Genomic DNA, 13,514 nt, shown 5'->3' on the forward strand with positions numbered 1-13,514 from the left:
GAACATGCAAAATAACTTCCAGTGACATAATGCTCCCCATATGACAAGTGTCAGGATTTCCTGTATGAATCCATAGGAATGCTAAGGAGTGGTTTGTTTGGATGCATTTTTCCCAGAAAATCCCCTCTTTAAATACTAACTTTTAAGTCTTTGAGACTGTCCATACAAAACAAAAGAGGTGAGCAGTCACAAAGCAGCTTAGGAGTTTTACATTAAAAATCAGATACTGTTCCCCGATGGACTTGGGTCTGAAGATAAAGCTTATTACGACACCTGAGCGTTTACATTTGGCAGTATCTCTAGGGGCTGAACCTTAAGCTGTCTTATCTCCTCCTTTACAGCTGTTTAGGTATTTCTGCTTTGATTGACCTGAGAAATAGGGCTCCTTGCATGACAATGGAGGTGCTGTATAATATTAGTCCTTCTTGTGTTCACTCCAGGTCTGATTCTGAAAGATTTGTGGCTTTCTCCAATTTGACTTTTCCCATGGGCTGGAAAATTCAGGTGCCAGTAACAGTGTTACTTAAGAACAAAGACAGGTGATGCCTTGGAGAATCTAACCAGACTTATCTCTTGACTTGCAAAGCCAGTAAATAAAGCCAGGTGTGTAAGTAGAATCACTCCATTCAAGTTTCAACAAGCTACTAGCACAAAGTATTTTCTTTTCTTAGTACCTTTCTTAAACTTTGGAGGCACCAACTGTCCCACAGACTTAGAAGCCTGCCAAAGATTGTGGAACTTCTGTTTGCATAAAACCTGCTGACCTCAAGTGAATACGCAAACAGAAAGTTAAAGGGATTCAAGACTCTCTTCACTCACAGAAAAAAAAAAAAAAATACACCTCTAACACTGATACATCAAGTACTTAAATGTGAACAGTTGCAAGAATTTTGGTTGCTTCTATGTTGCCAATATTATTTGCAACATTGCCTAGTTTACCTTCTTTTTTAAATATTAAATCTTAGTCCTTTAAATCTTTGTATATTACTTTAATAATACTTGCATCATTGTTAGCATTGGTACAGCAGCCTTCATGTGGAGGTTTTGTTTGGTCAGTTCGTTTTTCTTTACTGTAAGTTCTGTATTTTCATATCTGAACCTTATGTTCATGCAAGGTTTTGGGTTTCTTTAAACTTAATTTTTTTTTTTATCTTACAAACTATAGCAGGCAAGTCTGTATTTTGCTTAAAGCCCAGAAAATCTCTGATCTCTGAAATAAAATGTTCCTGGAACAGAGGGGGCTACCTGAAAAGGATTCTCCATCATTAGTAGGCATATTCATTTGTCCTAAGCTCCAGGTTTATGGACTCATTGTTCTAATCCTTAACCCACCTGTTACAATGCCAGTTCACTCTCAGAAAAAAAAAAAAAAAAAAAAAAAAAAAAAAAAAAAAAAAAAAAAACAAGGAAAAAAAATTCCAAACTCATACAGATTGCTTCATTTCTAATGCTTGGGCAAGAAAAGTCACTCCTCCGAAATAAAGTACCCGTTTTATGTTTTTTTCAGACTGCCCTTGTGTTGAGGCCATACCCTTCCTAGCAACAATTATTACTGCATCCAGTTCTTTCAGCCGGTAAACACCGATCTTGAATATAGCAGTGGTCTCTGTTTGATATGCAGACAAAACACAGTAGAACAGTGTCTGCTTGCCCCTTTGACAAAATGTGTAAAATTCTACAGTGCTCAGAGGGTTATAATTTGTTCAGAATTTATTATGTGTTGCTAGAACTCCTGACCCACTGGCAAAGCCTGTGTAGCTATGATGGTGAGACATTTGATAAATCAAGGGTTGTCATTATCACCTTTCTTTAATGCTACCTATAATAAGTGTACAGACTCTTGCTCAGTAGGGGGAGAGTTAGTGGCAATTTCTTGTAGCCTTCTTCTATTTGCCTGCTGACTGTAAATTATTAATTCTGTCCTTTAAAGAGTGATTTCCCTCTTCCATTTCTAGATATGTTTTACATATAATTTCTAGTACTGTAAAATTTTAACTTATAGGATGAATTACAAAAATCTAGTGCAATATAAGGGCAGGAGGAAATAGATCAACATCTCCAATGTTAATCCATATAGATATGTTATAAACATGTCAGAGACAACTGATCACAGAGATGAAGAGGAAGTTATGTTGCAGATTATATAAAAAAATTGTCCAAAGATTGTCTTGTTTTAAAGAAGCAGTGTTGTTAGTGTCGTTACCTAACATATAATGAGCAAAGATATATGAAACGTTGGATGGAAGACATGAGCAGAACAACTGATATTTTTAAAAAGTTCTTCTGACTGAAATGGCAGTATGATAAAGCTTGCAGCATCTACAGAAGTATTAGGGAAATTGTGCGGACCATATAGACTGTTATGGTTTGAGCAATCAAGTTCTTCATCGACATGAAACTGATATAACAAGGTGGGTTTGGAGTTTTGTAATTTTGCCATCTATTGGAACTTTAGTGTTTTAGTAGAAAAATGCAGTGAAGTGATTCTAGCATATAGATAAATAAGGCTATGGGAATAAGTAACTAAAATAATGGTCTATTAAAGGTTATTCTATTGTTTGAATCTGTTTACATGAAAACAAAGCAAGCATACAAGTCAAGATACAGAAATAGATCTATAAAATTACCAATTCTATGTGCCTATGATAAAGCATGAGACTGAGACTTACTACAGTGAGCAGAAGACATGAAATCAAGCTCTAGAGTGTCACCATAACTGTCTGCAAAGGTAGCCCAACAGTTTACACAGCTCATCAAGGCACTGTTAGTGGAGCTTAACAGCTTTGCAGGATTTGTACATTTCTTAGGGGAAAAAAACCCTACTTTTTCAATGATAATAAAAAAGAAGGTCTTGAAGAGGTTTTAGTTTTGAACAGTTGAAGCAGGCCAGCGGGAATAAGGAAATTTCCTGTTCTCATTTTACAGATGGAGAACTGAGGGGCGAAATATTTAATTGACTTGCCTAGGATCACACAAAACAGTTGAATTAAGACTAGCGAATAAATTAAGGTATTCTTAGTCTAGATTCAGGTCCCTAGGCCATCTTTCTTCTGTAAAATACATTTTTAAAAATTCTTTACAGCTTCAGTTAGGTGAAACATCAAGACTGTTTAAGGGAGGAAAAATAGAGCTGATATTTCAATAATGAAGTAATCAAGCTTGGTTTCCCTTTGTTTTTGATTTGGAATTACTTTTGGTGGAGGTGTAACTGTAAATTTGTAAGTTTCAAATGATAAATGCATAGATTGTCCATGTTAAGGACTTCTGTAACAAAAACCATGAAGTCCATGCTTGTGTCCAATAGGCCCTTCCTGGAAAATTATTTTGTCACTTTGAATGAAACTTTGATTAATTAAAATCTGTTTTACTGCACTCCAGTAATGTAGAATAATGTCCTGATTCAGCAAATTACTAAACCCCATCATTTCATATATTTAAGAATAGATATACACTTAAACCATCTTCTGAATTATTTGAATTGTTTGGTTCATTTGTCTAAATATTCTTAGCATCTTTGATTACTGTGTTAACATATTTTCTTTCATGTCTTTTTTCCAACTCTGTCTTGAAGAAAAATGGTATATTTAGCTAGCAGACATCGACAGACCATTTTAGTTTAAGTAACCCAATTTCAGTAAATAGCAGAGAAGCCTGGTATGTCTAATTTCAAACTAAAATTACAGTCTTTATTATGTTCTGTTCCGTATCTCTTCATAATCATTTAAATTTGGAATTGTTTTGGAACTGTTAAAATAAAAAGTAGATTAAAAATTACATCAAATTTTCCTTCTCCCAGACACCTTTTTTAATCCCCAAATTTGAAATATTTGAATCCTAAGTTAAAAATAATTTCCAAGTGTTCCTTTCTTGATGCAACAGTAAGTTTCATTCTGTATAAAAGTAGATTTTGTGTTCAATTACCAAGGCATTGTGATTCTATAGTAGAACTGCGTAACATGAATTAAATTACATTTCTTTCCTTCAGAAAGATCAGTCTAAGTTTTACCAATAACCAAATGCCTTTGGCACCTTTCACTGTGGTGTAGATTTTATTTTTTGGATTACAAGTAGGACAGCTTTATTCCCTGAAATCTAGAGGTGTGGAAAAGGAATAATGCAACTTCAAACAAGCAGGAAATATGACTAATACTTAAGAGGAATAATAGAGTCCTGGTGCAGTGCTAGCTCAATTTGCTAAGCTTGAACTCTTTTCAGAGTAGACAATTCAGCTGTTACGTATTAAAGAAAGCAATTTTAATAGTAAGAATTAGAGGAAGCTTTTGGATTCTAATTGTAATTGGGGTAATTTTGTAAAACTCATTAGCAAGATGATCGCATTTGTACAAATGTAAAACATATCACTCATAAAGTTCTGTCAGGTTTCCATTGACCCAGGTGCTTATAATGTGTTAATTTACATCGGAGAAACAGCAGTGTATGGAAATTGGGCAGCAGATAGGATTTAGTTATTTTTCATTAGCACTTGGACTTTGATAAAGAGGAACAGAAAAGAGCTGCTTGACCTTTCAGTGCTTAAATTATTAAAGAGCAAATAGATTTGAGGTCTAGATGCTTGCAAATCTAATTTGTCTTGTGGAGTAAGGATGAAAAGACATTTTGAGTTTGAAATTGCTCCAGTCAACTTAGTTCTTACTTTAATGTATCTGAAGATGAATAGATGGCAGGCATTTAAAATACAATATACAAGAAGTAGTGCATGTAGTATAACTAACATGAATCTGCCAGAGGAGAAGGAGAATTTTAATGACAGATTTGTTTCTAAAATATCTATATTCTTTAGCTTTAATCACTGTGTGAAAAATGAAAAGAATCCTCATTTCAACCAGTACTGAAACAGGTCGTATTACCTTGTCTGGTGTAAGGTCCCTCTTATATTCGGTCTTGATGCATTAAAAAACGTAACAATACTACCCTGAAGGCAACAGCCAAATAACTTCATTTCCTGTCCATCATGCTTTAGTGAAACTGAGGGATTCTTACTTTGCTGTGGTATTAGGCAAGTGTATCAAGCTTCATTACCTTGCAAGAATAGATGTTTACAACACAACCTGCTTTTTTTCCAACACTTCATTTAAATTCGCAAACAGTATTTATTGTAGATTCACTGTAAATTAATAGTGAGGACAGGCAACACGCTCTCTCCAAAGTATCTTGGAATCCCAGTTCTAAGGAACTGTGTTTTATTCTAGAAAATAACTGCTAAAATCATGTCAAACATTGATTTGAAATAGAAAAAACAAGATTGTAATGTAGATATCTCATGACTAGTTTTTACAGATCAATTCTGGTAGGATCAAGGAAAGGTTACTGTCTATTGACCTTCATTTACTACTCAGCATGGAATTAATCAACAAATGAAAATCTTTCTGCTAGATGTGTAGACTTTGTTGCACAGAGATGCAAAATGTACAGATGGTGGCCTTCAAGTGGACCCTCAAGACATTGTTTGTCTCCCTGGCTCTAACAAATTTATACGTGGTTGGATTTCTGTGAGGTGTTCAGCATCAGATTAAAACATCTAAATTCAGGTGTCTACTTGTAGATGTCTACATGTGAGCTGCATATTTAGCTATTATAGTCAGTGGAGCCTAGAAAGCAATTAAGTTGTCCCAAAAGTAGATACCTCACTGGTCAGGTCTTTAAGATCTGTTGCCTGTACTAACACTCCAATGACTATAATGGGAGTTTACAGATGTATAGATATCTCCATGAAGACACTTAAATTTAAGTGTCTTAACTTTAAACTAAATCTCCACCGTGGGGAAAATCTAAAACAGGCAGAAGAAGAGGTATTAAGCATTCTGTGTTAACTTTCTGGGCATTTTTTGTGAGCATAGGAAGTGCTGCATCTCCTACTCAAATGCTAGATCTTAAAAACATAGTGAACAGGGTCTGTTGCATATGATCAGCAGGTCTGGTAAAAAAAAACAGTATGATGGCCTAGAGAACTGACGTTCTTCTGCCTCTTGATGATACTCAACTATGAAGGCTCTGCAGACCTCACATCATGTTGTTATAGAATCATGAAGTCATACAATGGTTTGATTTGGAAGGGACCTTTAAAGATCATCTAGTCCATGCCCCGTGCTGTGGTCAGCAACATTTTTCACTAGATCAGATTGCTCAAAGCCCTGTCCAGCCTGGCCTTGAACACTTCCACTGACAAGGCATTATTCAGGCACACAGAATTATCTAAATGTGCAAAGTCATCTTGGGTGTCGAAGCAGTACGTTAGTCTGGTTGTGCACTGGGTCAGTAAGGCTCCAGAGAGTGCAAGGGCCAGCGCTCAAAGCAGCTTGAGTCTAGGAGACCCCCATCAGGTGCAGGAACTCACTGGCTATGAGCTGTCTTGGTGACTGCACAAAGTCATCTCTTTTATTTCTAAAGCAGATTTGCCTTCAGCAGGGAAATATCCATAGCTGTGCAGTGATATGACTAAGCCAGTAAACCCTTCTGGGTCCATACTGAGACCTACAGAGGCCCAGCCCAAGTGTCCCCTGGCCAAGTGTACTTCGGGCAGAATCTTCTGTAAACATAATCATCTACCTAGAGATGACAGAGTGGCAACAGCATGTCAGAAGACTATGTGGATATTTCATCTTTAAGAAATATACCCTACTCAGAGATCGCTGCTTTTTATGAATTATCAACTTGAAAGATCATGTATTGTTATTAGATGATGTACAAAAGTGTGGTCACATTGCCGCTTTAACATCAGTTACCTATACTGAGTTGCTTACTGGGATTCAAGATTCCAGGAGACAAGTAATGATTAAGAATCACTGGTCTCCAGTGAAGCAATAAACTTGCAAGCCAGTCCTCTTTAGAGGCCTGGACTTCCCACTTCACAAATTTGAAAACACTGACTCAGGCTTTTACAGCAACTGCAGAGGTATAATGATTACGCTGTTTGCCTATACAGCAGAAATACCAATTTCTTTGTTCCTGCTTGAATGTCCATAGCACCTTTATGGAGTAGAGGGATGGACTGTTCCCTGTAGGTCACAGCGCAGCAAAGAATGCAAGTGCAAACTGAACTGCTCTGCAGAATGCAAGAACACTTAAAAATATGGTTATCTGTAAGATGTGTAAAAGTGCTTTGCTGAGTGAGAATAACTTCCATCAAAAAGTGTTTTATTCTTGCTCAGTAACAGTCAATATCCCACTGAAATTTTAAAAGACTGTAATTTACTCTATATGTGCTTTTATAAAAAGTTATAATGTCAACAGTTAAGCAAATACTATTTCCTGTCTCTTTGTAATTTATTTCTTCATCTTTATCTTACTACATATTTTATTTTGTGTAGACAAGATAAACAGGTTAGAGAATGGAATCTATAGCTTCATACTCACTTCTGTGAACAAAAAAAATACTTAATTCTACATTTTAACACTAATCAAGCAAACTTTTTTCTATACAAGCATTCAAACAAGAAAATGTTCTGTGCATTTTCTATATGAAAAGCTGTGGTGTGTACGGCTAATTTTGTTTTTCCAAAACAAAACGAATTTGTTTGAAAACTTGAATCTATTCCACAAATTTGTACATCTGAATATCAAAATGACATTTTCTTCCTCTGTCCTTTGCTTTTTACGGTTCTTTTTCTTCCATAAATACTGGTATGCTAGTATGGTTTCAGAATGTGTTGACTGCCCAAGTCTTAAAATAACCTGTGTGTTTCTTTTGTTCTTTCTTTTCAACACCCTTAGTGTCTATCAAATAGTTGTTGAAGAAGAACGCCCACGGAGGACCAAAAAGACAACTGAAATCCTGAAGTGCTACCCAGTGCCCATTCATTTCCAGAATGCCTCACTTTTGAATTCCCAGTACTATTTTGCTGCAGAGTTTCCAGCCAATGGTTTACAAGCTGCTCAGCCTTTTACTGTCGGTGATAACAAAACCTACAGTGGTTTCTGGAACACTCCTCTTCTTCCTCATAAGAGCTACAGCATCTATTTTCAAGCTGCTAGCAGAGCCAATGGGGTAAGTCTTATGACAGGTGTGGTTTTATACAGTATTTGTGTATAATAGATGATGGGTACCAACTAGCTCTTGCTCAGTTTAGTTGCTAATGAGAAAATGAAGTGACCGTGAAATCCAGCACACTGAGTTTAAAAAAAAATAACAGTTTTCCTAACACAGTATTGCTTAATGATAAAAAGTTACAGGAAAGAATAGGGGGAAACAGTACATTTTGTCAATAGTAAGTAGGCAAAGTAGTGCGTTACCATTCTGTCTTGTTATCTAAAAGCTGTCCAATAAGTGTATTTGACTGGGGTTTTTTCTTTCTTTTTTTTTTGTTGTTTTTGTTCTTTTGCTTTGAAGAGGAGGGTGTTGTGATTTCTTTTGTTAAGTGTAAGCCAAACTTGATTCTGGATTTTAACACATATATCTTGGCCTGTCCAGTCACATTACTTTAGTTTGTAATATCTTGAACTCGTATTTTCTCATTTGGTTGCCTTGACTGAATTAGAAACCACCTTTTTTCTCCCTTTCTCCAAACAATAAAAAGAAAAATAAGTAGATGGAACTGGAATGAAAAGTGTGTAAAAAGGTCTTCACAGATCATGTTTCATCGGACTAATTCTTCCTGGAATTGTTTTTCATTTCCTGGACAGACCTGCCCAGAGCCCTTCAATTCTTGATAAGCTTTGGCTGTCTGTGCTGACAGCCTGGAAATGTTTTCTGCCAGAAACCATAATGGTCCCTCTTTCACAGTGCACTGACAGTGCAGAAATGTGAAACACCATTGATTATCTTTTTCTTTCTAAAATTGTCTAGCATGATGCCTCAAACTATACTATCTGCAAGAAAAAGAAAAACTCCCAAGGCCACTATATTTCCAAAATAAAAAAGCTTAACACTTGCCTGTGCTCTTATGGATATCTCACATTTCCTACATTTAGAGGAATTTTAAGTGAAATGTTTATGTACTGTACCCCAAGCAGTGTTTGTCCATGTTATAAGAGCACATTGGAGTTGCTTAATAAGCAGTTAAATACGTAATGAGGCACATTAAATTAACACTTCTCTGACATTTTATCAGTACTTTTAAGAATAGAATCATGGGTGACTTCCTTTGCTTAGAAACACAAGATGTGACCTTTTTCCTCTTTATTTGACACAGGAAACCAAAATTGACTGCGTCAGGGTAGCCACAAAAGGTATGTTCATATTATGTCATGTATTCTGTATTTCAGCTTGCTGACCTTTCCTTCACACGGTCTTGCAAACTTCCAGAAGTGTTTATATTGCTAAAAGGCATCACTAAACCTATTACAGAATTTTAAATGATTCATTTGTGTCTCTAGCTGAGATTTAGGAAGTTTGTTTGTTTGTTTGTTTGTTTTTAATAATAAATGTATTACTCCTTTTTAGTTGTCTAGTTGAACACAGGGTTTTAAAATATATTCTGTGGGTTTTTATATGATCTCACAATAAATATTTTGGACTTTTCTATATATAGTAGAGTTGTAAATTGCTAATTGCAGACTGCATACTAGCTGCTTATACATCCATAGTGAAAAATTACCCCTTACTTGTAAGCAATTATCTTATCTTAATTGCTTTATAAAAGAAAAATGGATAAATCATGTTCTTCATTTTCACGGTACAGATCAGCTATATTTACTGGACTGTCAGCACATAATACTATCATTTGTGGGACAAGTCTGTATAATTGAGACAGTACTAGCTATATGTTTGATCCCTAAACAGGGAAAGATAAACATGCTGCTGATATATTTAACTTCGGAGGCTAGGATCTGTCTGTGATTGTCTTTGTAGTCTCACCTTTTTAGTAGCTCTAGTTGGTGGCAACTTCAGAGTTTGAAAAAGAAGTGATGGCGTAGTATGATTAATTGGAGATTGTAATAGAGGAAAAGGAAAGAAAGTACTGCTGTGAGTAGGAATAGGTAATACCACCTTGTGGTTTGGGCACCTGGTAAGACTATGAAACTTCATCCCTGTAGCACTGTTCCTTGCAGGAGAACATGCATGTCTCATAGTGACTATCCCTAACGTCACTGAATCCACTATAATTTCCTTGACATGTAGACTTCACAAATCCACCACCACCACTAAATCTAAATAGGATGGTTGATAATCTCATGACTTAAAGGTAACAGAAATGTTAGCATGCAGTTGCCTTTGTTGAAAGGCTGGATCCTCCCTATTGTGACCAATACATTTTTTATGGCTCTTTGAACTGGTTCCTGGTGGTTTTTTTTTTTTGTTTTTTCTAAAAAAAAAGGAGGGAGTTTTAATTCTGATTTACTAACTCACTGCTTACTAAACCGTAGAAAACTTTCAAATATCTGAACTAAAACCCAACAAAATATAGTTGAGAGATTAATTCCAGATTCAAGTGGAATCCTGTGTTGTTTTCCAGTAGCTTCAGTGATACCAGGAGTGGACTACATTACCTCAGAAATCATAACAGGTGATTAGAGGAATGGATTTTAAATTATTTGAAGATTTGTATCCCTAATCACTAATGGATGTTCAACTATTTCAATTACTTGATTGACTGTAAAATCTTACTCTCATTTGAGAAGCGAGGGTTACTTTATGGATTGGAATAGCTCCCATAGCAACAAGCTACTTCGAGCTAACCCATTTGGCAAGGGAGATGTGAGAAATGCATCTTCTATTTTATACAAATCTCCATACATTTCTGTTTTGAAAGCATGATTCAGAATTTTTCGTAATACCTATGTGAAGCCTGTAAAATAGTATGAGGGGTTGTTGTGAGGACTTGGAAACCAGAGGTGTCCTCAATGGCATTTATGTGCCTAGTGCAAAACTTTCTGGGTGGGCTTCTATAAAGCACAGATTTCATCCTTATAAAACGAATGTCTATTTTATATTTTTAAACTGTATTAACTTTTACAAATAAAATGGAGACCATGATATACTTTAATATAATATTAATAACACTTGTCTGTACAGATTTTTTCCCCTTGGATTTAAAAGAGATACTTGGGAGAAAAGCAGACTTCTATGCCCTCTTTGGACTTCACACATGTGGACTAGAAAAAATAGAAAAAATGCTTGATGTCTGTAGGTCAGAAGTCACCACACCCGCAGTGGGGCAAGACAGAGAATTGTCTGCTCCTGTTCACCTCCCCTTCTGTCCACACCCTGCCAAAACTTGTACAATATTTACATTGCCTGTACCCCAGGAAACAAAGGCTGCTCTAACCACTGTGCCTGATCTCTTACAGACACATTCCATTTTCCACTGAGCTTTGTGACTGCAGTATAGATACTACACAGTAACCTACTTAAGTTCTAGCTACTTATTACAGTGCTTCTTACAAATAAGGTTACAAATGCTCTCCAGTACAACATCGAGCTTCCATCTACTAACATTTCTGAAATGTTTGCATCCTGGGCTTCTGTTATCCGTAAAAGTTCAAGTTTAGTGGCTTTTAAAGCTAAAAATAAATGCTTTAGGCCATTCATGTATAAAACTGGTACAATCTTCTTTTAAATTAAGGTCTGATCCTGAAAATACTTACAGCCTTGTGTAGGCCATTGGAGTTAGTAGACCTACTGTAGAATTTAATACATATGTGGGAAAACATATGCCTTTAGGCCGTAATCAAGTAATTTATGTACCTACTTTTGAGCGCAAAGAATAATTTCACTAACTACATTGCAACTACTCTGTCTTAAAATATACATATCAGTATTTTACTGGGTAAAGACCTGTGCCATAAAGTACACCTAGTAAAACAAACATGCCAGTGCAGCCAACTGTCCTCTTGTTTCTTGAAAGCTTCTGAAATTCCAATCCTGTGTAATTTGGCAATAGCACCAAGCACATTGGCAGCTCTTCCTGACATCCAGGTCTCCTGAGGCAACCTCCAAGCTGCTCCACTGAGCCAGCTGAGCTTGGCCAAGCTACCTCATTGTCTGTATTAATGGCATGTGGCTAACCTGTTTGAAAGTCTTCCCTCAGGACCGATATGGGAGTTCAGAGCCTGACATGAGCATAGCTATATCATTTGCTAGCTGTGTTTACTTTAATTATCCCAACTCAATACAATCTAAAAGTTGTTGGTGCCCTGGAGACCTTCTTAAGATCATTGAGATTCTGTTTTATCACTGGGTTTTGCAGTGTTCATTCCATGGCCCACTGTATGCTTTTGTAATTTTTGTTAAAAATAAATGAGTAAATGTAATACAGAGATACAGAGCATCTTGGCCCAGATCCAGCAGAACCCTGGAGTAGGTACTTCACTTTTCACTCCAGTTGGTGTCAACAGGAGTAATGTATGTCAAGCATGTGCTGAATTGTCACACACTACACTGTGATGCTAGATCAGAGGCACCAGATAGCCTATTATCATATTAACAGGCTTCTTGTTAGAAAAGTACAGCTGAACTCTAGAAAAGTACAGCCTAAATCTACTGGATCAAATGCACGTGCAGGGTCAGTAGCTGGATAATACTTTATCATTCCATCAAGTGTATTTTAACCAACCTCAATTTGTAGCATTTTTAAAAATGCTCTTGTTTTATGAACATAACATTTTTATAAATGAAACCTCCATTAAATGTGTTCTTTTAGAGATCATATAAAAATCCTGATTGCAAGATTGCAATGATTGTAACTGTAACTTAGGATCAGAATACTGTTTTTTGTAGAGCTGAAAGTTCTCCTTCTGCTTCTGCTGAAGTCAAAGAGAACCTTTGCCACTGACTTTGCTAGGAGAAGGATCAGACAGCATATTCTTGTGATGCGGAGTCTTCTGATCGTAGTGTTCTGTAGAGGAAGGCTTCTAGGACCTCTGTGACTACTTGGTGTATATACAAATATGGAGACTGCAGGATTTTCACTCCCATTATTTTTGACAAGATAATTAAACAAACAAACAAACAAAAATCAAGAAGAGATTTTTGTACCAGTGGTAATAAAGGTTGTCATCTTTTGCTTGAAATACGGCTTTCATATACCTACTCTTTTTTCAAGCTAAATGACTGTAGAATCTCAGCAGACAAAGTTGAAGACATTCCAAAACTCCTCCAAGTTTATTGCTATCAACTTTGTGGTGTTGTGTGATTTATATTAAGACTATATTTCCTGATATGACTTATAACACTTGTCTGAATAGAAACATCTTGGTTATCTCCTAGGAATCCGGTTCTCAAGAGGAAGCCATCACTGTTCTAATTTTGCAATATTGGAAGGCTTTCATTAATTATGAGAGAGAAAAGGGTATTATAATATTTTAAATCCAATAGCAACAGTACTCTAGCAGCTACTATCAACACTGCATTTCAGTGTTGCAGAGGGATATTTCAAAATATTATGCAGCAGCAGTTTTGAGTTTAATTGTCTGCAGATGGTAGATGATCTATTTTCCTCACTCGTTGCCACATTTCTAATAGCACCCAGGCTGTTCTATGTAAATGAGTGATCTTTCATATAATTTTGTCCTTAATTTTCCAATATTTTTTCTTTGCATCATTCTCCAGCTGCATC

At 36.1% G+C, this 13,514-nt stretch overlaps 1 protein-coding gene across 9 annotated transcripts in view; it reads left to right on the plus strand.

Moving 5' to 3' along the window:
• The window catches only part of PTPRM (protein tyrosine phosphatase receptor type M), a 490,776-nt gene that overhangs the window by 296,841 nt on the left and 180,421 nt on the right, over nucleotides 1-13,514 (plus strand). For all 9 annotated transcript variants that reach the window (XM_032987657.2, XM_032987659.2, XM_032987658.2 and 6 more), the window contains exons 12-13: nucleotides 7,732-8,005; nucleotides 9,150-9,186. In XM_032987657.2, the coding sequence (XP_032843548.1) occupies nucleotides 7,732-8,005; nucleotides 9,150-9,186 (311 nt within the window). The remainder of the gene's footprint in view (nucleotides 1-7,731; nucleotides 8,006-9,149; nucleotides 9,187-13,514) is intronic.

Source organism: Tyto alba, unplaced genomic scaffold, assembly GCF_018691265.1.
Source record: "Tyto alba isolate M040663 unplaced genomic scaffold, T.alba_DEE_v4.0 Super-Scaffold_27, whole genome shotgun sequence".
Lineage (NCBI taxonomy): Eukaryota > Metazoa > Chordata > Aves > Strigiformes > Tytonidae > Tyto > Tyto alba.